This window comes from Phyllobates terribilis, unplaced genomic scaffold (assembly GCF_046119375.1).
Source record: "Phyllobates terribilis strain yellow unplaced genomic scaffold, ASM4611937v1 Scaffold_17__1_contigs__length_24005725, whole genome shotgun sequence".
Taxonomy (NCBI): Eukaryota; Metazoa; Chordata; class Amphibia; order Anura; family Dendrobatidae; genus Phyllobates; species Phyllobates terribilis.
This window is the reverse complement of record NW_027362777.1, coordinates 18,292,616-18,315,875: the sequence shown is the minus strand read 5'-3', so window position 1 is coordinate 18,315,875 and position 23,260 is coordinate 18,292,616. Positions and strand designations below refer to the sequence as shown.

At 44.0% G+C, this 23,260-nt stretch overlaps 1 protein-coding gene across 1 annotated transcript; it reads right to left on the bottom strand.

The window, feature by feature from the left end:
- Positions 1 to 1,272: 1,272 nt before the first annotated feature.
- LOC141176125 (uncharacterized) lies at positions 1,273 to 22,051 on the bottom strand. The gene is made up of 7 exons (XM_073660119.1): positions 21,991 to 22,051; positions 17,423 to 17,572; positions 17,114 to 17,293; positions 16,906 to 17,029; positions 16,725 to 16,822; positions 16,436 to 16,526; positions 1,273 to 5,680 (listed from the first exon to the last, which is right to left on the bottom strand). Exons 2-7 carry the CDS (start codon positions 17,498 to 17,500, stop codon positions 4,128 to 4,130), a joined length of 2,124 nt encoding a protein of 707 aa, XP_073516220.1. The 5' UTR covers positions 17,501 to 17,572; positions 21,991 to 22,051; the 3' UTR covers positions 1,273 to 4,127.
- Between the last annotated feature and the right edge of the window lie 1,209 nt (positions 22,052 to 23,260).

Genomic DNA, 23,260 nt, shown 5'->3' with positions numbered 1-23,260 from the left:
AAATATAGAGAATCATATTGATAAATGAAGGAACAAAACGATGGAATGTTATAGCAGAAGATGAGGCCCCTCAAGTTCAAAGACCCCATCTATGCTATAGAAGCCTGACAGTTACTTTAGGTCAAAATAACAGCAGCTGAATGTTCCTTCCTTGTATCGATGTGTCCTTGCTAGAAGATAACGTGGCCTTGCTAGCCAGATATGTCTAATTAAATGTTTCAAAGCATACAGAAACTAGTTTTTTGCTTGCGCAGCTAAATTGTATAATCGAACCATATATGGTAAATCCGTTTCCTGCCTTCAGGGTGTATATTAACCCTGTATTTGTAATAAAGTTTAGAGCTTGTTGACACATACATCCTGTCCTGTGTCTCACTCTCTCCGATATCGTAATCCAAGGATAGAAGACCCAGAATGCAGTGACGACAGGATCATGAGCCGTTTCAAGCCTTCTCCAAACTTTATTCTTCCCATCTTTTTTATACAGGTTGATATTAGTTTCATCTGTCCAAAGAATGCTTTGCACCTTGTGGTGAACCCTCTGTATTTGCTCTTATGAAGTCTGCTCTTTTATGGTGGACCTAAACACTGAAACACCTTTTTCCTGGAAAGTTTTCTTCACGTAGGTTCATATTGTGAAGGGGCTTTTCTTCACCATTGAAAGGATTCTGCAATCATCCACCACGGTTTCCTTCAGTGGGCGTGCACACCTTTTTGAGTCCCCAAGCTCAGAAGTGAACTTTTTTTTTTTTTTTGCAAAATATACCATGCTGTTAATTTAGCAACTCCTAATATTTCTGATCATTTGTAGCTTTGATCTTTTCTCTTCCATTGAGAGCTCATTTCTGTGTTAGGAGTTCACAGCAACAGCTTCCAAATACGAAGCCACACCTGGAATCAGCACAAGACCTTTTACCATCTTAATTGATGATGGATTAATGGGGGAAGAGCCCATACAGCCAGTGAGCTTTTGAAATAATTGTCCAAATTCCTTTGGTCCCTTGAAAAAGATGCAGCCCCATATTAAAGAGCTGTAATTCCTAAACCCTACATCCAATTATGATGTGAACACCCTCAAATTAAAGCGGAGAGTTGGAATTTTAAGGCCAGACTGATTATATAATTGTATCCTAAATATGTTTTGGTAAACAGATAAAATGCCCAAACTTGTATCACTGTCCAAATATTTTCTGGACCCAACTATTTAAAGAAATCAAACCAAAGATGGCCAAAAATTAAGCTATTTGTAATAATGAGAAATGACACAGGGAATAAGTATTTAACTCACTTACTTAAGTTTATTTAATACTTCACATAAAAGCCTTTGCTGGAGAGGACAGCTTCAAGATGCCTCCTGTATGGAGAAACTAGTCACATGCATTGCCCAGGTGTGATTTTAGCCCATTATTCCACACTAACACTCTTAAAATCCTGAAGGTCCCATGGGGAATCTTCATCATCCTGGTAGTTGGCAGCAGATTGGCCCTAAATGCCCCAAAGTCGCTGCGGTTCTAATCCCCAGCGAGCCAATGGGATTGTAATATATGATGTTAACTGTTGTTGACCCAATAAAGTCTTATCTGAGTGTGGTCCCCTATCCTGCATTGTCTGAGAAGTGTTATACCAACGGAAAGGAGTACGGCAATCAATAGGATGAACCCTGGCCCATGTGGTCTTTCTAACACTGCTGCATGGACAGTGCATGCACACTCAGCTCTGCTACACACGCACATTTACATACACACAGCGGTGTTCAAAAGTCCTGCATAGGCATAGAATAAATTGATTTTTCAAGTTTTAAACGTTTTCTGTCGAATATCTTCGATGCTAATATGACATTATATATGGTTTTGTTCAGAATACAATTTTGCATTCTCTCCCTGTAATATTTTTAGCTTTTGAAGCAGTTTTGCCTGAAATTATTGCAACAATATGGGAATTGAAAGCACAACTAAATATTGTACAGCTTCAGATCCAAAATTAGCCAATCACAGATGAGGTTCTTGTGACCAATGATAACCTGGATATGGCAGCCAATCACATTCCATTACATTGCATCACATCTGCTGCTTTGTTTGTTTTATCTGTTGGTCTATCTAGTGAATCATACTGTAGAGCTTTATGATGGGAGCCTTCAGATTTTTGTCAGCGGAGGATCGTGTGCGAGTTTGTGGTGCTACATGAAGAGGGTTATACTGACCCCCAGATCGCAAGGAAGGTCGGCTGTAATCAGAGAACAGTCGTAAGAATTTTGTAGAAACATAAGCAGCTTGGAATTATCCAGGACAGGCCCAGATCTAGTCAGCCCAGAAAGTCAACTAAAAGGGAGGATAGAGTACTGATAAGAACATCCCTTGAAAATCGAAAGCTCACCTCTCCTCAGCTTCTGCGAGAATGGCAAGAAAAGAGCAATATTGAGGTATCAACATCAACTGTTAGGAAGAGATGTTTGGAAGCAGGATTGAGAGGGTACAAGGCCCGAAAGAAGCCATTGATGACAGCCATACAAAGACAAAGGCGAAAACTGTGGGCATTGAAATATTCAAAATGGAGGAAGGAGGAGTGGGGAAAAGTGCTATTTAGTGATGAAAGCACTTTTTGCATTTTAGGAAATGATGGCAAGTCTTATGTGAGAAGGTTTCCACATGAAGAGTACAAGCCAGTGTTTGAGCTTCTCTGTGAAACATCCGATGAAAGTAATGGTCTGGGGCTGTATGGCAGCCAATGGTGTTGGAAGGCTTCATATTGTGGAGGGTATGGTAATGCAGAAAAATACATAGACATCCTTAATAAGAAAATGCTGCCTTCTGCTCAACACCTGTTTTCAGGGGATTATATCTTCCAGGATGATAATGAACAAGGTGACTACTATTGACTGGCCAGCCCAGTCCTCGGACCTCAATCCAATTGAAAATTTGTGGCACAAGGTATCAATAGAGATATCTAAAAAACAGCCAAGGACCAAGAGAGAGTTGATTGAGTCTCTGATACAGGCCTGAAACCACATCATCACTCGTGAACATCTGCAGAAGCTTGTTCACTCAATGCCACAGAGATGCAAGTTGGTGCTCAAGAGCAAAGGCTGGCCAATAAAGTATTAGAAGCTAAAGATGCACTCAAAAGGCCATTTTCAGGACTCTGAATTAAATAAAAAATAATAAATCTTAAAAAGTAAAATTTAAGTCTGTGTGAACTTGCATTGGAAGTTAATGAACTTGGAAACCTGTTCACCATTCTACACACTGTACTGGTGTAGGTATGGTTATGCTGTAAAAAAAATTATCAAAAATGCGCATACCATAGCAATTTATACACTTGGGACATTCAAAAATGAGTATGGCATACAATGAGGGATTACAAAAACATATATGTTCCACCAGTTTCACTGTAGAGATGCAGAAGTATGAAATATATAGTTTTCTTCACGCCTATGCAGAACTTTTGAACACCACTTGTATGCATATTTATATACACAGAGCTCTGATTCACATTTACATACACACAATACGCATGTACAATTTGTCAATAACATATATAGTTTCTATCCGTCTGAGTTATTTTTTGATGGTCAACAAAATACGATTTTCCAGTAATTCATTTCTCACACTCTAGGTATGATAATGTCTTCTCTGTGTGTGGGATTTTTGATCTTTAAAAGGGGCTGTCCACGACTTAGACAACTCCTTCTCATTCCTCATGTTTGGTCCTGTTAAAATAAAAAGTCATACAAACCTCCCATGCCTGCGGCGTTCTAGCAGTGTCAGCACTTGCGTTTCCAGGGATTATATTACGTTGTTACGTCATATAAGCCCTGTGCCCAATCAGCCCTGGCATCACTGTCCCCACCTTTGGACACATCGAACAATAACAGAAAGTCAGAAAGCAGCTGTAGCCGTGGCTTCCTGTTGATGTCTGAAAGCGGGGACAGTGAAGCTGGCGCTGATTGGGCGCAGGGCTTGGGTGATGTAGCAACCTCACAATAGCCCCAGGTACATGAGTGCACACACGGCTGGAACAGCGATGACACAGAGCGTGAGTATGAGTGTTTTTATTTTAATGAGGCCAAACATGAGGAATAACAAGTGGTTGCCCTAGTAGTGGACAACCCCTTTATGAAGATACAATTTTCAGTTAAATCTTTTCAAACATTCTGAACATGAAAAATGCTTAGCTCCTGTGTGAATTCTTTGGGGCTTAATCAAACCTGATTTCTGGTTAAAACATTTCCCACATTCTAAACAGGAAAAAGGCCTCTCTTCTGTGTGGGTTCTCAGGTGCTTAATCAAATGTGATTTCTGGTTAAAACATTTCCCACATTCTGAACATGAAAAAGGCCTCTCTTCTGTGTGGGTTCTCAGGTGCTTAATCAAATCTGATTTCTGGTTAAAACATTTCCCACATTCTGAACATGAAAAAGGCTTCTCCCCTGTGTGGGTTCTCTGGTGGTTATCAAGATTCTGTTTCAGGTTAAAACATTTCCCACATTCTGAACATGAAAAAGGCTTCTCCCCTGTGTGGGTTCTCTGGTGGTTATCAAGGTTCTGTTTCAGGTTAAAACATTTCCCACATTCTGAACATGAAAAAGGCTTCTCCCCTGTGTGGGTTCTCAGGTGGTTATCAAGATTCTGTTTCCGGTTAAAACATTTCCCACATTCTGAACATGAAAAAGGTTTCTCCCCTGTGTGGGTTCTCTGGTGGCTACGAAGATGCGATTTCCAGCTAAAACATTTCCCACATTCTGAGCATGAAAAAGGCTTCTCCCCTGTGTGGGTTCTTTTGTGCATAACAACATCTGATTTCCATTTAAAACATTTCCCACATTCTGAACATGAAAAAGGCTTCTCTCCTGTGTGAGTTCTCTGGTGGTTATCAAGATTCTGTTTCCGGTTAAAACATTTCCCACATTCTGAGCATGAAAAAGGCTTCTCCCCTGTGTGAGTTCTCTGGTGGTTATCAAGATGCTGTTTCCATCTGAAACATTTCCCACATTCTGAACATGAAAAAGGCTTCTCCCCTGTGTGGGTTCTCTGATGGCTATCAAGATACGCTTTTCGGTTAAAACATTTCCCACATTCTGAACATGAAAAAGACTTCTTCCCTGTGTGCGTTAGTTGGTGCAAAACAAGACTACATTTATGTCTAAAATATTTTCCACATTCTGAGCAGGAAAAAGGCTTCTCCCCTGTGTGAGTTCTCTGATGACTAAGAAGAGATGATTTCTTCATAAAACATTTCCCACATTCTGAACATGAAAATGAATTCTCCCCTGTGTGAGTTCTCTGGTGTCGAACAAGTTTTGATTTCTGGTTAAAACATTTCCCACACTTGGAACAATAAAATATATTCTCTGCTGTGTGAATGTCTTGATTCTTAAGAAAAAACTTTTGGAGAGGAAAACTATTTCCATATTCTGAACATGAAAATGGATTATTTGCTTTAGGAGCAGTTTGCTTTTTAATGCTTATTTCGTGACTTTGATTTTCCTTAGTGTTTGGTAATGAATCAGAAGACAGGATCTGTTTCAAAGGATCAGATGACAGATCTTTGCTGTGAAGGGATGATGATGATGGTATATCTGGTGTAATGGCATTCACTTCAATTGTATCTTGTGGCATCTCAAGATCATCGGATTTAAAAATTGAAGATGTCAGCTGTTCCTCTGATCTCCTGGTACATTCATCTGCCAAGAATAAAAACAGTTATAATTTTTGAATAAAATATCCTTGAATGTAATATTTGTGAACATTTCTACTTAAACTGTCGGTAACAATTGAAAGTTACGTAGAAAAATTATTATTACTTACCAAGACAATGACAGTTCACAGTCTAATAGAAAACCTCATAGGATGAACCAGTGGAGCGTGGTGTTCAACTGTTTGTTCATTCTGCCTCCCAAATATAGAAAAAAAGCCACCAAAAAATGTTATGTAGGCGAAAATAATACCAATAAAAACTTCTACTCATCCTGCAAAAAAAAAAAAAGTCCCCACTCAAGTCCATTATCTGTCAGTGGAAAAACAGGCTTCCACATTATTAGTGGCTCAAAAGGCTCTTAAAAAGAAACATGGCTTCCATAAACCAATCCAGCAATATCCGCACTCCCAAAAACAAATTGCCCCCCTTGCTTCTGACCCTTGCAGTGTGCCAAACCACATTTAGCATCCATGAATTTGGCATTACTATAGTGAGAAGAACCCAGTTAATTTATGGTGTGTGCCTCCTGGAGCACAATATGGGCACTATGTGTTGGGTAATAAAATGGCCAATGTGCAATTTTCACTCTCCAAAATCCACTGCGTGCTAATTTCCGGAAAGTGTCTGTGGAGTCAAAATAGTCACTAGTCCTATAGATTAATTCATTGAGGGTTATAATTTATAAAATTGAGTCACTTTATGGGGATTTCTAATGTTCTGGTTTTCTGCCATTTTGTCATATTAGGGCTTCTGCAAATGGTGTATCCCATCTCCTCTGGGATCTTCTCCTGCGATGTCTGTTTCTGTCACCAGGAGCCGCCTTATTCATTCTGCGGGTGGCGTTGGTGATGGAGATGTCGGAACCAGAAGCTCTGGGCACACAGGCCCTGTCCAGCCATTAAGATTAGGGTGCTTGGGACCTGTAGTACCATCCAGTCTGGCAGTATGAGTGTGTGCAATCCAGCTGAAGTCACACTACTAAAGCTCAGAGTATATTGCCAGAAGCTGCCAGATACAGCCTTGTTCTCCTCTGGTTCAGTCCTCTGTACTCAGCACCTGGCTTGTGTGTTTGGTTCCTGATATGGCTTTGGCCCATTTACTGACTATTAGTGATGAGCGAGCATGCTTGTCACTACTCGTTACTTACCCGAGCATCACAGTGCTCGAAATGCTCAGTACTCAGCGAGTATTTTTTTTTCTTAAAATTTCGGGAGCGAGCTCGAGTGCCAGCCTCACATGTTTGGCGCTTTTTAGGCAGCCAATTAACATGTAGGGATCGCCTGCCAGTCACTGTAATGCCGTAGCCAAGTTGGTAGTGACATTACAGTGAATGGCTGGCCGCATAGCATCATCAGGTCTATATAAGACCAGGGACCCTGCCCTCGTCACAGTCTACCCCAGAAATAGGCAGAGTAGGGAGAGCTGCGGCTGAGCGATGCAGAGAATTCTAGCTTCTTTTAGGCAGGGATTCCACACTAGTTGTATTTATTTCATCTGAACCAACAGCCCTTGTAAGGGCTCATTCTGATGTATATTAATACTGCTGTTAGCAGGTTAGGCAGAGTTTGTGGCGAGATAGTGCACTACAGGTTAGGCTTCATTGCATGTTCTTTCTGCTGCTGTAACTCATATCAATAGCCCTAGTTCTCAGGGATAATAATATTCCTTTTTGCTCTTAATCCTGCTAATTTTTGTGAAAAGCAATATACTACACTATTTTTACTGCTCCGTTTGTTAACAGTATACAGCCACACTTAGTTGATTTGACTAGCATTGCTATGTAGTGCAAGCATTGAAAAAGTCCATCTGTGGTGGTCAGATTTTACTGCGTAATGATCCTGAAATTTTTTGGAATCTGCAAAATATTATACTCCATTTAAAATGTGACAGTTGTGTGTTGAAAACATACATCCTGACTTGGCCGCTAACCAATAGCATATTGCTATTGCAGTAAAACGTGCTCATCTGAAGTGGTCAGATCTTTACTGCATTAATAATCGTGAAATTTTGTTGAAGCTGCCAAATACACTGTGTTCCAAATTGTTATGCAAATAATATTTTCTCAGATTTTCCCAAATTACCTATATGAATTGCAGTCATTGTAATTTTCCAGTCAAATAACTATTAGAGTACAATTGAAAGGTTTTTGTACAAACTGCCTATGATAACAGTATATTTTTTAAAAAATAAAACACTCAAACTGCACTCAAAATGCATGTTCCAAATTATTATACACAGCAGAGTTTTCAACCTTTTCATTTTAATAAAGAACAAAAAAATGGTCATTTTTGAAATTATAAGCATTAGCAGGTTATTACAAACTGAAATCAAACAGTTTTCAACTCAAAACTTTATTCTAGGTGATGTTACATTTGCACATAGGACCCCTTGTTCGAAAGGAGCTTCTGAACTCTCTCGTCCATTGAATTTGTCAGGTTTTGGATGGTTTCTGCTTTAATTGTTTTGCATGAGGACAGAATACCCTCCCAGAGCTGTTGCTTAGATGTGAACTGCCTCCCGCCATCATAGACACTCCTTTTGATGAAGCTCCAGAGGTTCTCAATGGGGTTGAGGTCAGGGGAGCATGGGTGCCACACCATAAGTTTGTCCCCTTTTACGCCCATAGCAGCCAGAGATGCAGATGTGTTATGTGCAGCATGAGACGGGGCATTATCATGCATGATATGATCTCGATGGTCCAGATGGATGGAGTGGAGGATGGCTGGTTGATGGACACCCCATGCAAACACGGCTACGGCGCCAACAAGGAGGAGGTGGAGTAATGTTTTGGGTTTGAATCATGGGGAGAGAGATTGTCGGCCCTTTTAGGATCCCTGAAGGGGTAAAGATGAACTCCATAATGTATGCTGAGTTTCTCAAACAGCACTTCCTGCCATGGTTCAAGAAAAAGAACCGTGTATTCCGCAGCAAGATCATTTTCATGCATGATAATGCACCGTCTCATGCTGCACATAACACATCCGCATCTCTGACTGATATGGGCATAAAAGGGGACAAACTTATGGTGTGGCCCCCATGCTCCCCTGACCTCAACCCCATTGAGAACCTCTGGAGCATCATCAAAAGGAGTGTCTATGATGGCGGGAGGCAGTTCACATCTAAGCAACAGCTCTGGGAGGGTATTCTGTCCTCATGCAAAACAATTGAAGCAGAAACCATCCAAAACCTGACAAATTCAATGGACGAGAGAGTTCAGAAGCTCCTTTCGAACAAGGGGTCCTAGGTGCAAATGTAACATCACCTAGAATAAAGTTTTGAGTTGAAAACTGTTTGATTTCAGTTTGTAATAACCTGCTAATGCTTATAATTTCAAAAATGACCATTTTTTTGTTCTTTATTAAAATGAAAAGGTTGAAAACTCTGCTGTGCATAATAATTTGGAACATGCATTTTGAGTGCAGTTTGAGGGTTTTATTTTTTTAAAAATATACTGTTATCATAGGCAGTTTGTACAAAAACTTTTCAATTGTACTCTTAGTTATTTGACTGGAAAATTACAATGACTGCAATTCATATAGGTAATTTGGGAAAATCTGAGAAAATATTATTTGCATAATAATTTGGAACACAGTGTATTATACTGCATTTAAAATGAGCAAGGCACGTAGTAAGGGACGGGGAAGTGGATGTGATGCTGATGGTGCACACAGAAGCTAAGGCTGTGGGCAAGGGGAAACTGTGCCTGCTGAAGTAGCACAACAAACACCCACATCATGTCGATCTAGCGTCCTGTCCCACTTTGTAGGGGGTTGTGGAACAACACTCTTGAAGCCAGACCAGTGTGAAAAGGTTGTTGGGTTGATAGCAGACAATGCTTCCAGTCAGTTTTCAGCACCACCCTGTCTTCCACACGGTCCAGTCTCAGTAGTCTTGAGTCTGGACCACATAATCCTCACCCTGATCCTCCTTCCTCTCACCATGCCGAGCGCCTGGAGACAAGTGATCTCACACTTAGACACTCCGAAGGGCTGGTTATATTTCCATTTATAATTTCTGTCCTCTTGCCCTGTTCGCTTCAAGCAGGATATGAGGAGATCACACTTAGCGATACCCAAATATTTGTAAGTCAGTAGGAAGACAAGGGTGTGGACGGGGAAGACGAGATGGTGGACAACGAGGTTACTTACCCAATCTGGGAAGGTGACAAGCAGAGCAAAGACAGCAGCGCAGAGAAGGTGTGATCCATAGTACCGCAACAGGCAGGAAGAGGTAGTGACGTGACCATAGAGACAAGGCGGGCAACTGTTCCCCAGAACACCAGCACGAGGGAAGTTGCCAGTCCAAGGGTTAGGTCTTCTGAGTCTGGCGCTTTTTTAAAAACTGTCCAGTTAACCCAAAAAAAGGCTATTTGCAACATATACTGTGCCAGCATCAGCAGGGGCAGCACAGCTACCAGCCTGACCACCACCAGCATGCTCAGGCACACGATAGCAAAGCACTCAACTAGTTGGGCCAAACGCCAGGACCAGAAACAGTGTCTGTGGGTGACACCACTGCCTCTTCACCTGTTGTATGTGCTTGCCAATCCCCTGTCCATGATGCAGGCGAAGATGCCTCCCACTCTCCACCTGTCGTAGCAACGACATTCACGTCCTTGTCCCAGCGCAGCGTTCAGTTGTCCCTTGGAACACAAGCGGAAATACGCAGCCACCTGCACACCCACAGGCCACAATACTAAACGGCCACATTTCCAGACTGCTTGCACTGGAAATATTGCATTTTAGGCTTGTGGAGAAGGAAGCTTTCTGCAACCTCATGGCCGCAGCTGTACCTAGGTACTCAGTCCCCAGCAGCCACTATTTCTCCCGATGTACCATCCCTGCCTTACACAAACACTTGTCCCTTAACATTACCCGTGCCCTCACAATGCAGTTACTAGGAAGGTCCACCTAACCACAGACATGTGGACAAGTGCTTGTGGCCAGGGATGCAACATTTCCCTGACGGCACACTGGGTGAATATTGTGGAAGCCGGGACCCAGTCGGATCTTGGGACGGAACATGTGCTACCGATGCCGAGGATAGCGGGCCCTGGTTCAATCAGGGTTGCCCCCACCTTGTACAGCAGTTCCTGCACCTCCTTCGCCTCTTCATCCTCCATATCTCTGAAACGTCAATAATATGAAGCTAGAAACTTCGGCACTGCCTTGGCCAAGCAGCAACAGGCTCTGCAGAAGCTAATCTGCTTAGGTGACAAACTGCACACCCCTGCAGAGTTGTTGAAAGCTGTAACAGAGCAGAAAGATCTGTGGCTCTCACCGCTGAACCTACAACCAAGCATGGTCGTGTGTAACAATGGCGGGAACCTGCAAGTGGCTCTGAAGCTTGTCAACCGTGCACATGTACCATGCCTGACCCACGTGCTCAACTTAGTGGTTCAGCGGTTTCTCAAAACCTACCATGATCAGCCTGAGCTGCTTGTGAAAGTACACTGCGTGTGCCCATTTCCGCAAGTCAGCTACAGCTTCCGCCACCCTGGCTGTGCTTCAGCAGCCTTTGCAACTTCCAGCTCACTGATTGTTGTACAATGTTACCATGCGTTGGAGCTCAACGTTGCATATGTTAACAAGGCTTTGTGAGCAGCAGTGGCCAGTTGTTGAGTACCAGCTCCAACACGCCCGTCAATATTCTGGTCAGTCTCCGCACATAAGAGCTGATGAGTGGACATGGATGTCTGACATCTGTGCAGTTCTCCAAACCTTTGAGGACTCCACCAAGATAGTGAGTGGTGGTGATGCCATAATCAACGTCACCCTCCCGCTTCTCTGCCTACTGAAACGCTCGCTGCTCACAATCAAAGAGGAGGTTTTGCAGGCGCAGCAAGTTGAGATGGGCAAGAAACTATACAAGGTGATGCTACACAGCCCAGCCTTGTATCATCTTTTCAACGTGGATTGGGTGCTAATGAGGAACACAGGCAGGTTTCCTGCGCTACAGACGGTACAACCTGCACCACCTTCATCCCGTCTGTTCACCGTGGCTGAAGAGGAGGAGGACAAAAGAGGAGTATGAGGAGGAGATGATGGACAATCATCCATCTTGGTGGGGACAGGGAAGTCTTGGCTCTTCGCAGTCTGGCACATATGGCTGAGTTTATGTTCCGCTGCCTTTCCCGTGACCCTTGCGTTGTACACATTTTGGGCAACAGTAATTACTGGTTGGTCACCCTTCTAGATCCATGCTACATGGAGAACTTTCTATCTCTCCTTCAAGTGGCAGAGAGGTCTAATAAAATATTGCAGTACCAGAAGGCCCTAGTTGAAGAATATAAAAAATTCCCATCTGACAACTTAGATGGTAGAGGTCACAGTTCATTGGACAACCAATGAGTACAGGGAGACAGACACACAAAGCCATATGCAGTAGAAGCAGGGGAACACTCTCAAAGGTCTGGGACAGTTTTCTCAGACCCTCCCAGTGCCCAGACCCTGATACACGGGGTAGTCTGACAAGGAGGGAAAAGTTTTAGAAGATACTGAAGGAGTATCTTGCTGACTGTACCACCGTCCTTCGTGATTCCTCTGTGCCTTACAACTATCAGGTATCCAAGTTAGACACGTGGCATGAACTGTCTCACTACGGCTTGGAGGTCCTGGCCTGCCCTGCCTCTAGCGTTTTGTCAGAGCGGGTTTTTAGTGCGCCGGGGGTATTATAACTGATAGGTGCGCCCACTTGTCAACTAAAAATGCTGACAGGCTGACTAATATCAAAATAAACAAGGCCTGGATTGGCCCAGACTTCTCAACACCACCGGATGACAGCAACAGAACACAAACTCAAATCCATTTTTTTTCTGGTCTATTCCCATGCAAATCTTCACACCCAGATAGGTGTTAAGATTTCTTCTTTTTATGTTGTCCTATTCCTTCTTCTCATCCTACACCACCATATCAACAGGGTGATCATCATGCAACACCCCCATTAATTATTTTAAAGGTATTTAGGACGCCCGCATGAATAATTTTTAGAGACCTACTTCTAACATTCTTTACAATATACATGTATACTCCTGCTGGAAATGAGTGTTCATTGTCGTTGCATACACTGTCTATAACTTGATTGCATTCTTCAAAAAACTCATTGATAGATGTGTTTTTTAATGTAATCCACACTCAGAAATTCAACAAAGCAGGCAGGGTTGCTTGCGTTCCTTCACAGTTTGGTGCTGCCATATCCCAAAAAAATACTCTTTGGGGGCGGGTTAAAATCTATTTTATATTCTGCAATATTACCTCTCTTATCTGCAATTTGTGTACGAGTGAGCTATAGCACTAGGGATAGCGTATTACAGGTTATCTAGTTAGGGATTATAGCCTTATACTCCGTGCTGCTGCAAGCAAAAAAGAAAAAAAAAATCTATGCTATTCCTTATTAATACCACAGTTAGCTACATTTAGTATAGGGATAGGTGCTAGGTGGTAGCATCTGCTGGAAATGACTGTTCATTCTGGTCACACACATCTTTCCACAGTTCATAACTTAATTGATTTCTTCCATTCACTCATTGACCAATTCAAAATTTTTACGGTGATCTGTACTCAGAAATTCATCAAAGTTCACAGAAATTTATCATATGTCCTGCTGAAAGACGCATGACCTAGGATGCCAATCCAACTTTCTGACACTGGGCACTACATTGCTACCCAAAATCCTTTGGGAATATTCAGATTTCATGATGCCTTACACACAGTCAAGGCATTCAGTGCCAGAGGAAGCAAAACAACCCCTAAATATCTTTGACCCTCCACTATAATTGACTGTAAGTTCTGTGTTCTTTTATTTTTAGGCCTCATTCCATTTACAGTAAACAGCTGAATGATGTGTTTTACCAAAAAGCTCTATCTTGGTCTCATCTGTCCACAAGATGCCTACTGGCCCTGTAAAAATAGTGGAGGCCACTTGCTGGCGACCTGGAATTCAGAGATGATTCCAGGGGTCTTCCCCATGCTGTTCCCATGCCATTTCAGCACTGTTTCCATAGATCTGAACAATTTTTAGACTCCCTCCAGCCCTACGGAGGATATGGGGGGGGGGGTTGGGGAAGGAACCGCCGGAAAATTGCTCGAGTAACAAGTAACCAAGCATCACTACTGACTACTTTTTTGTCTTCCGATTTTGTATTTTCTCTGCCCTCCTGGTTCTGACCCAGCCAAATGACTATTTTTCATCTCTCACTCCACAGAACAACAGGTCACACCAAGGCCCAAGCCTAGGTGTCTCTGTGTAAGTCCAGATTCATGTAGATGGGTTAAAGAAGTTAAAGGCTGATGGGAAAAACTGTGACTATAGACAATAACACATCACATTTTCTACTGAAAAGATTAGGCTGAACAGTCTTGGGCTGTGTGCCCACGATGCGTTTTTTAAGCATTTCCGCAGCGGCAAAACAGCTGCAGAAACGCTTAAAAAACGCATGGTAGAAGGCCTGCCATGTTCCCCAATGATAATCCGCATGTGCTGTACACATGCTGCAGAAATTTCCGCTGCGGGTTATCATTGCGGAAAAAAACGCAGCACTACCAATTATTTTGTGGAAGCACTGCATCTGTACATGCGGAATCCAAGCGTTTCAATGTGCGGATGGTACCCGGGTGTGGAGGAGAGGAGACTCTCATCCAGACCCGGGTACCATAGAACCTGTGAAAAAAAGAAAAAAAGAAAAAATAAATATTATACTTACCTTCTGACGGCTCCCGGTCTCCTTGTCTTCGCTTGCCGCCAGATCGCGGTGGACTGAAGGACCTGCGCTGGCATCATTTAGTCATGTGACGGCAGGTCCTTCAGTGTAGTGTACCGCAAGCAGCCGGCAAGCCAGGACAGAACGAAGCAAGACTCCAGGGGCCATCAGAAGGTAAGTATAGATTTATTTTTTTATTTTTTGACATTCTTTGGGGTTATTTGCATGGATTTATATAGTGTGACCAAGTTGTCAAGCACTTTCCAAGTGATGCTAAAATCGGTTGGAAAGCGCTTGTCAACCCGCATGCAGAAATGCATGTGAATAACGCTTCACATCCGCATGTCCCTGGCAGGAAAAACGCATGTACAATCCGCATGTACAATCCGCATGCGTTTTTTCTGCCAGGGAGATGCAGAAATGCTCAGGAAAAAATCCGGAGCATTTCTGCATCGTGGGCACATAGCCTTAATCAGTAAAAAAAAAATGAGAAGAGTAACTAGTGGAGAAACCTCCCTGGAGTAAATAGATTACCAGCAGCCACAAACTCTAAATTATCGTAAAATCCAATATTTTCTGTCAGATGAGTTTCAAGAAGAAATATTACACATTCAAAGAAAACTTTTTATAATAGTGCAGAGCTGAGGTGTCTTAAATTTGATTATCTGGCATTTGGAAGAGGAAATGGAGACCTTTTTTTAAAGAGACCAAGGAGTTACTGAGTAACATAAGTGAGGCCGGCCGATCCCACCACAAATCATACGAAATGAAAATCTGTAAACAAATAGACATAGAATAAAAAAATGTTACATCCCCAACAACAACATATGTATGAGGGGGGGAGCTCCAACACTAAAATGGAGTTGCACTCATTTAGTTTGGACCACTGGAGCTACTATGAGTCCTGACCAGGAGAGTAGAGAAAGTATTAGAGCTCCCATTTCAGGAGAGATTGTGCAGTAATCTGAATTTCTTAGGATTGAGAACATAATGGAATTTATGACGTTGAGCGAATCCATGAAACCAGGGCTCGAGCCAACACATCTCCTGCAGGCGGGAATAAATGTATATTACAGCCATCAGCCACGCACAGCTTAGAGATATATCATGGCACAGGTGTAATGTTTTCTGTATAGTTTATCGCGATCCTGTTTGAAGTTAGTTGGTTTTAAAACAAATTGAAAAGTCAGGATAAAGGGAAACTCTGCTGTTATTGTACAGAAATTCACACTTGGCCTCACTGCACATTTAATGTTGTCAATAATAAAAGGGAGGTTTGGTCATAAAGACTGGACCTGGTCTTGTAGGGACCATATGAGCACATTCAGCAGCACAGAAGGGAGAGAAGGTAGATTCATCCAATAAGATATCATGGTTCTAGGAAGCCAAAAGCATCATTACCCTCCGCTTTCTTTTACAGGCTCATCATAATATTTTTCTTCAAGTGATTTTCTAACTTCTCAGCACATTCTACATAATGTGACAAAGTCACTGGTAAAGTACTGGAGGAGAGATGTGTAGCACTGAGATTGTTAGCTCCAGTAATTAAACATAGGAAAAAGGTTCCAGCACACGAGGGGGTAAATCAGCCATCTTTAGTGCTAGAATGATTGAACAACTGTAGAGAGGGAGGAGGTCATAGGATAAAATTCACAGCCTTTAGAGTATTTGTGGGGTGGGCCTGGAGGTAACAGTCGCACTTTAAATAGAAACTGTTCCTCTGTCTGCCTCTTTAAGAAGCTGAGTGAGTCGATCACAATACGCTGACATTTGGCTTTGTAGTTTACAGATCTGGGCAGGTAAGGGTCAAAGTCTCCTAATCACAGTGGGTAGGTGGATCCTCCAGGTTGTAAGTTCTATAGAAAAGGGCTTTTAATGCCCAAAGTCATTTGGACAGTTTTGGGTGTTAAAATATGTTGTGGTCTAGAGGGAAATGGTGATCACACGATTGTGATATGTCCGGACTACATCACCCATAAAGCAGCCACAGCCGGTGACTGAGAAGAATCTGTGACTTCTCAGCATTTAGTGGTTACTACTCACCTGGGTAGTCATATGTAGGTATCTCCTCTTTACACCGCTCATCACCCATCACATATGTCTCTGTAGTATTAATATGGGTCAGATCTTCAACCTGAAACAAATATTGTAAAAGTCACAGACAGATGGAGAAGTCACATCTATGATCAGCTCTAATCCTGTCATCTCCACCGTTCTCATTACACAAGTATAAAACATATAATACTGGTGGATAAAACAAGACTGAACACAAGATCTTCACAGCCGTCTACACATCATAGAGGAGATCTCATGACACCTTCTCTTCATCTACCTGATGATCCTGAGGAACATTGGGATCTTCTTGTTTACAGTCCTGTGGAAGAAGAGGACGGGGACATCTCTCAGGTGTTGTCTTCTTACTGGATAGATCTGGAAGAAACACATACAGGGACTGAATTCATTCTTTACATACAGATAATTATAGGCCGCGTGTATTTAGTCCTGTCTATTACCTGGTGATGTGAGGGACTGGGGAACCTCCATCATGACGTTCTTGTACAAATCTTTGTGTCCTTCTAAATACTCCCACTCCTCCATAGAGAAATAGACGGCGACATCCTGACACCTCATAGGAACCTGACACATACAATGATACCATCATTCCCCCCAATCCCTTCATAGCGTTACTGTATAATGTCCCAGCATTCCCAGCAGTGTCACCTCTCCAGTCAGCAGCTCAATCACGTTGTAGGTGAGTTCTAGGATCTTCTGGTCATTGATGTCCTCATGTATCAGGGGGTGAGATGAAGGCCCTGTGATTGGGCTCAGGGGTCTTCCCCATCCCTCAGACACAGGGTCCTGACAGCGCTCACTAGAGGTCTTCTTCACTACTGTGTAATCCTGGTTATGGAGAGACACATTAATAAATCTCCCTCCAGACATTTCCAGAGTCCTCACCTCTCCAGTTCTGTCCATCTGTTATTCCCATAGACAAGAATGATGTAATGTGACGTCATCAGAATCTCTCACCTCTCCAGTAAGCCGGAAGAGGATCTCGAGGGTGAGGTGTAATATCCTCTCTGCCATCTTGTCTCTGTCCATATCCATATTTGATGGGTAAATAAGGAAAATTCTCTTATATACGAGATCTTCACTGAGAGGATCTGATATTGTAGACACCTGAATGAGAAGAAGATGAGCAGATGTAACATTATAAAAATCCTATGTAATAATACAATTACTGGAGACAATAAGGGGAAATATAGCAGGTGATAGAAGGTGTAGATGTTGTATTCTCTAGTCTTATATGGACTGGAACATAAGTTGAATGGCTGACTAAGACATCTCCTCCATGCTCCCAATCACTGGCTGTGTTACTCACTGCGTCAGCAGCAGCTTGGCTGTATGAATCACAAGTTCGTTGGGGCTGACCAAGAAATACAGAGATTGGCGGGGACCCTAACAGCAATGATATTTTTATTATTTTACAACATTCAGTTATTTTCATTGACTTCTACTAATAAAACCTATATATTTTAGGCCACAGCCAACAAGCAGTTTCTTCCTTGGAGTCGGCAGCTGAATACCTTTCTCATAGACTCATCTTCCACAACGCTAATTCTCATCTCATTTACACTGGAATTATATTATACTGTGTGTGGGGGGGTGGCGGTACTGTGGGAACATTACACTGTGTGGGGGCATCATATATACTGCATAAGGGCAAACAAAAAAACGAAGAAAGATGATCTAGAGGCCGTATTGTAAAACTGCAATAATCTTTATTAGTATCAATAATCAATCACAGGGCATGGAAGTGAACAGAGCACAGTGCAAATGGTTATGCATAAAGACGCGCAGCAGGGAAGATACATAGTAAGAGCAATAAGTTAAAGAGTATAATTTATATATATGTGTACACCCCCTACATATCCAGGAATCAATAAATATAAGAATGAACAAGTATAAATCTGTCTTGGTATGATATGTCACTCTTAAGGGTAGTGTGGAACCACTTCAGTATGTGCAAGGCTATATGTACCCACATACAGTCCAATCATTATAGGGTAAATTGATTGTAAGGCAAATTGATACTGCAATTTACCCTATAATGATTGGCCAGTATGTGTTTTGTTAGAAATTTGCTTGCTCATCAGTTCAACCTCAGGTATCTATTCCATTCAATGACTATATCTCTGAGACCTTGGGCCATTGTTCTCTCCGTCACCACAGGTAGTCTCACATGCAAACCCAGGGGATGGGTTCCACCTGAGAAAATATCTCCACTAAGGCTGCGTTCACACATTGCGTATTTTCGCGCGCTTTTTCAAAATACGCAATGTGCCTTGTGTCTTCCAGCAAAGTGAATGGGAAATTCACTTTGATGTTCAGACACTGTGATTTTACGCAGCGCGAAAGCGCAGCTGCGTAAAGAATTGACATGTCAATTCTTTACGCAGCAGCGTCCCGCGCTTTCTCCTATTGTGCCCATTATAAGAGATGGAATTATGCAGCGGTGTTCACACACTGCGTAATTCCAGCACTTTTTTATGGAGGCGCAGGAGAAACTATGGATACACAAAAAGAAAAAGTGGGCACTGCTGGGGAATAATAATCACAAATAGAAAGGGGTGCTACAGTAACCTGATGTAAAGACACAAAATTATTCGGAAGAAAAAGACTCAGGATATATAAAAATGCACACCCAATGTTGGAAAAGTGAAAAAAATCTTTATTACATGATTACATTTAGACAACAAAAGAAAAATTTTTTAAAAGCATTTAAAACAGGCAAAAACATGTGCAATCTTCATATGGGGGAATTCATGATAATATGCATAAAAATAGCAATAAACCCCACTATGTTATGTGCCACAGGTATATTTTACATCACTTATATAACATTCGATTAATGTAGACCTACTAAGCAACCCTGGCTATACATAGCACAGCACAACCAGTCAAAATATGTGTTTATGACAAAGCAAACCCCCCTAAATAATATAAGTGAATCAAGGAATGAGTAGGAGAGATGGTCTATTGGCAATGGGGGCCCATATTTTAGAGGTATTGGCCAGATTGTGTCACCAAAGTCATATATGACATGGCACAGTTGATCCACATATAAATAACAAGCCAGGCATTCCTGAGTGGTCAAATCAAGAAAATAAGTAAATAAAAAATATATGGAAGAATAATGACCTGCTGGCACCCGAGACCCTACGCGTTACGCTGCTCAGACGCAGCTTCGTCAGGGGTATGAAACTATGGATACTCACCTATCCGATGGATGGGAGAGGCGTCCAGTCCGGTCCCGCGCTTCCAGCATCGGCCGGTGAAGCGATCAGCTGTTAGCTAACCAGCTTCTGGTCAGTTGATTTACAAGCCGGTCACGTGGCAGCTGATCGCTTCACGGCAGATGCTGGAAACCGCGGGACCGGACCGGACGCCTCTCCCATCCATCGGATAGGTGAGTATCCATAGTTTTTTCTTTTAAAGCAGTGTATGTACTGCAGCCAGAAGCTGTCTGTACATACACTGCTAGGGGGACACTCACACACACGACACATAGACGCACAGGACACACACGACACACAGACACAGACAGTACACACACGACACACAGACACAGACAGTACACACACGACACACAGACACATACAGTACACACACGACACACAGACACATACATTACACATGACACACAGACACATACATTACACATGACACACAGACACATACATTACACATGACACACAGACACATACATTACACATGACACACAGACACATACATTACACATGACACACTTCATTTCACACTGCGTTTTTTGCTGCGCTTTTTTACGCAGTGTGTGAATGGAGGTGCTTTTTTTACCTGCGTAAAAAAACGCAGGTAAAAAAAGCAGGAAAATACGCAGCGTAAAAAAACGCAGGGAAATACGCAATGTGTGAACGCAGCCTAAGGCACAATTAGCTGGGGGAGGGAGGGGTGAGGTCTTCTGCGGATTCAGGGGGCTGAACCCTGTGCAGGAGAAAGGGGAGATTCATTGCAAGTCGGACTGAGAGCGGGGTGGTATCACGGGCTGCAGTCGTGATATCCATCATCCGAAGGAGGATATGCTGTGACTGCCAATATACCGGCGGGAGATACAAAAAGCTGTGGGCCAACCAAAAGTTGGGGGACAGTGGGTATCACCTGGTACAGGGCAGTGGAACTACTGATCCCAGGTTGGAAACTCGAGGACTAAGAGAATTGCCTGTTGGACATTTTCCTGGAATTGCTGTTCACCGTGGCCGGAAGGAATAAAGCTAATTGCATCGATAACCTGTCTAGGTGATTATTAAAATCCACAACCGCACATCTTTACAGATACTAATAAAGAATATTGTAGTTTTACAATACGGCCTCTAGATCGTCTTTCTTCGGTTTTTTGTTTGTTATGTTTATGGCGACTGGCCATGATATTTAGTCCTAATAAATGGTAGGAGTCTATTATTGTGATTGATATATGATATATATTGCTCTCCCTACTAGTGTTCCTATGAATTTCATCTATTATACTGCATAAGGGGCATAATGGGGGCATTACACTGTGTGGTGGAATCATACATCCTGCATAAGGGGCATAATGGGGGCATTACACTGTGTGGGGGCATCATACATCCTGCATTAGGGGCATAATGGGGGCATTACACTGTGTGGGGGCATCATACATCCTGCATAAGGGGCATAATGGGGGCATTACACTGTGTGGGGGCATCATACATCCTGCATAAGGGGTATAATGGGGGCATTACACTGTGGGGGCATCATACATCCTGCATAAGGGGCATAATGGGGACATTACACTGTGGGGGGCATCATACATCCGGCATAAGGGGTATAATGGGGGCATTACACTGTGTGGGAGCATCATACATACGGCATAAGGGGCATAATGGGGGCATCATACATCCTGCATAAGGGAGCATAATGGGGGCATTACACTGTGTGGGGGCATCATACATCCTGCATAAGGGGCATAATGGGAGCATTACACTGCGGGGGGCATCATACATCCTGCATAAGGGGCATAATGGGGGCATTACACTGTGTGGGGGCATCATACATCCTGCATAAGGGGCATAATGGGGGCATTACACTGTGTGGGGGCATCATACATACTGCATAAGGGGCATAATGGGGGCATTACACTGTGTGGGGGCATCATACATCCTGCATAAGGGGCGCATTACACGGTGTGGGGGGCATCATACATCCTGCATAAGGGGCATAATGGGGGCATTACACTGTGGGGGCATCATATATCCTGCATAAGGGGCATAATGGGGGCATTACACTGTGGGGGGCATCATACATACTGCATAAGGGGCATAATGGGGGCATTACACTGTGGGGCCAGTAAAGGGGTCCTGTACTATGAGAACAATACGTTTCCTCCCTTCCTGTCTCCATAGTTGGGTCGTATGTATCTATTACAGGAAACAGAACAAAAACCTTATGATTCTTATAAAGGGGCAACACAAGACCCCAAAAGAGTCTCCGTGCTGAAGGGGTTAATGCCCCCTGCGCCCAGTAATGGGGTCTCCACATACCTCCACCTGCAGAGCAGCCACCACATATATGGCTGCTCTGTGCGCACAGGAGCTGTGATGAGGTCACAGGAGGGGAGGAGTCAGGGGTCACATGATCAGGGGCCTCAGTGGATGCAGGACTCTGCTGTGCTGGTTGTCATGGTGCTGGATGAGCTGAAGTTTATGTGTGGGGTCAGGAGGGGTTTACAGTGTGGATGTAGCAGAGCCGCGTGTGTACGAGGTGTACGGAGCAGAGCCGCGTGTGTACGAGGTGTACGGAGCAGAGCCGCGTGTGTACGAGGTGTACAGAGAGGAGCCGCGCGTGTACGAGGTGTACGGAGCAGAGCCGTGTGTGTACGAGGTGTACGGAGCGGAGCCGTGTGTGTACGAGGTGTACGGAGCAGAGCCGGGTGTGTACGACGTGTACGGAGCAGAGCCGGGTGTGTACGAGGTGTACGGAGCAGAGCCGCGTGTGTACGAGGTGTACGGAGCAGAGCCGTGTGTGTACGAGGTGTACGGAGCAGAGCCGTGTGTGTACGAGGTGTACGGAGAGGAGCCGCGCGTGTACGAGGTGTACGGAGCAGAGCCGCGCGTGTACGAGGCGTACGGAGCAGAGCCGCGTGTGTACGAGGTGTACGGAGCGGAGCCGTGTGTGTACGAGGTGTACGCAGCAGAGCCGGGTGTGTGCGAGGTGTACGGAGCAGAGCCGTGTGTACGAGGTGTACGGAGCAGAGCCGCGTGTGTACGAGGCGTACGGAGCGGAGCCGCGTGTGTACGAGGTGTACGGAGCCGAGCCGTGTGTGTACGAGGTGTACAGAGAGGAGCCGCGCGTGTACGAGGTGTACGGAGCAGAGCCGCGCGTGTACGAGGTGTACGGAGCAGAGCCGCGCGTGTACGAGGCGTACGGAGCGGAGCCGCGCGTGTACGAGGCGTACGGAGCGGAGCTGTGTGTGTACGAGGTGTACGGAGCGGAGCCGCGTGTGGACGAGGTGTACGGAGCGGAGCCGCGCGTGGACGAGGTGTACGGAGCGGAGCAGCGCGTGTACGAGGTGTACGGAGCGGAGCCGCGTGTGTACGAGGTGTACGGAGCGGAACCGCGCGTGTACGAGGTGTACGGAGCGGAGCCGCGCGTGTACGAGGTGTACGGAGCGGAGCCGCGCGTGTACGAGGCGTACGGAGCAGAGCCGCGTGTGTACGAGGTGTACGGAGCGGAGCCGCGCGTGTATGAGGCGTACGGAGCTGAGCCGTGTGTGTACGAGGCGTGCGGAGCCGCGTGTCACTATGTCACTTA

What these genes read in the sequence shown, in the direction of transcription:
- LOC141176125 (XM_073660119.1), bottom strand. Translation starts at nt 17,500, where the DNA reads ATGGATATGGACAGAGACAAGATGGCAGAGAGGATATTACACCTCACC. An exon ending in ATGTTCCTCAGGATCATCAG is followed by an intron (nt 16,527 to 16,724) that starts GTAGATGAAGAG and finishes TATTTGTTTCAG; the next exon opens with GTTGAAGATCTGACCCATAT. An exon ending in ACCTACATATGACTACCCAG is followed by an intron (nt 5,681 to 16,435) that starts GTGAGTAGTAAC and finishes TATTCTTGGCAG; the next exon opens with ATGAATGTACCAGGAGATCA.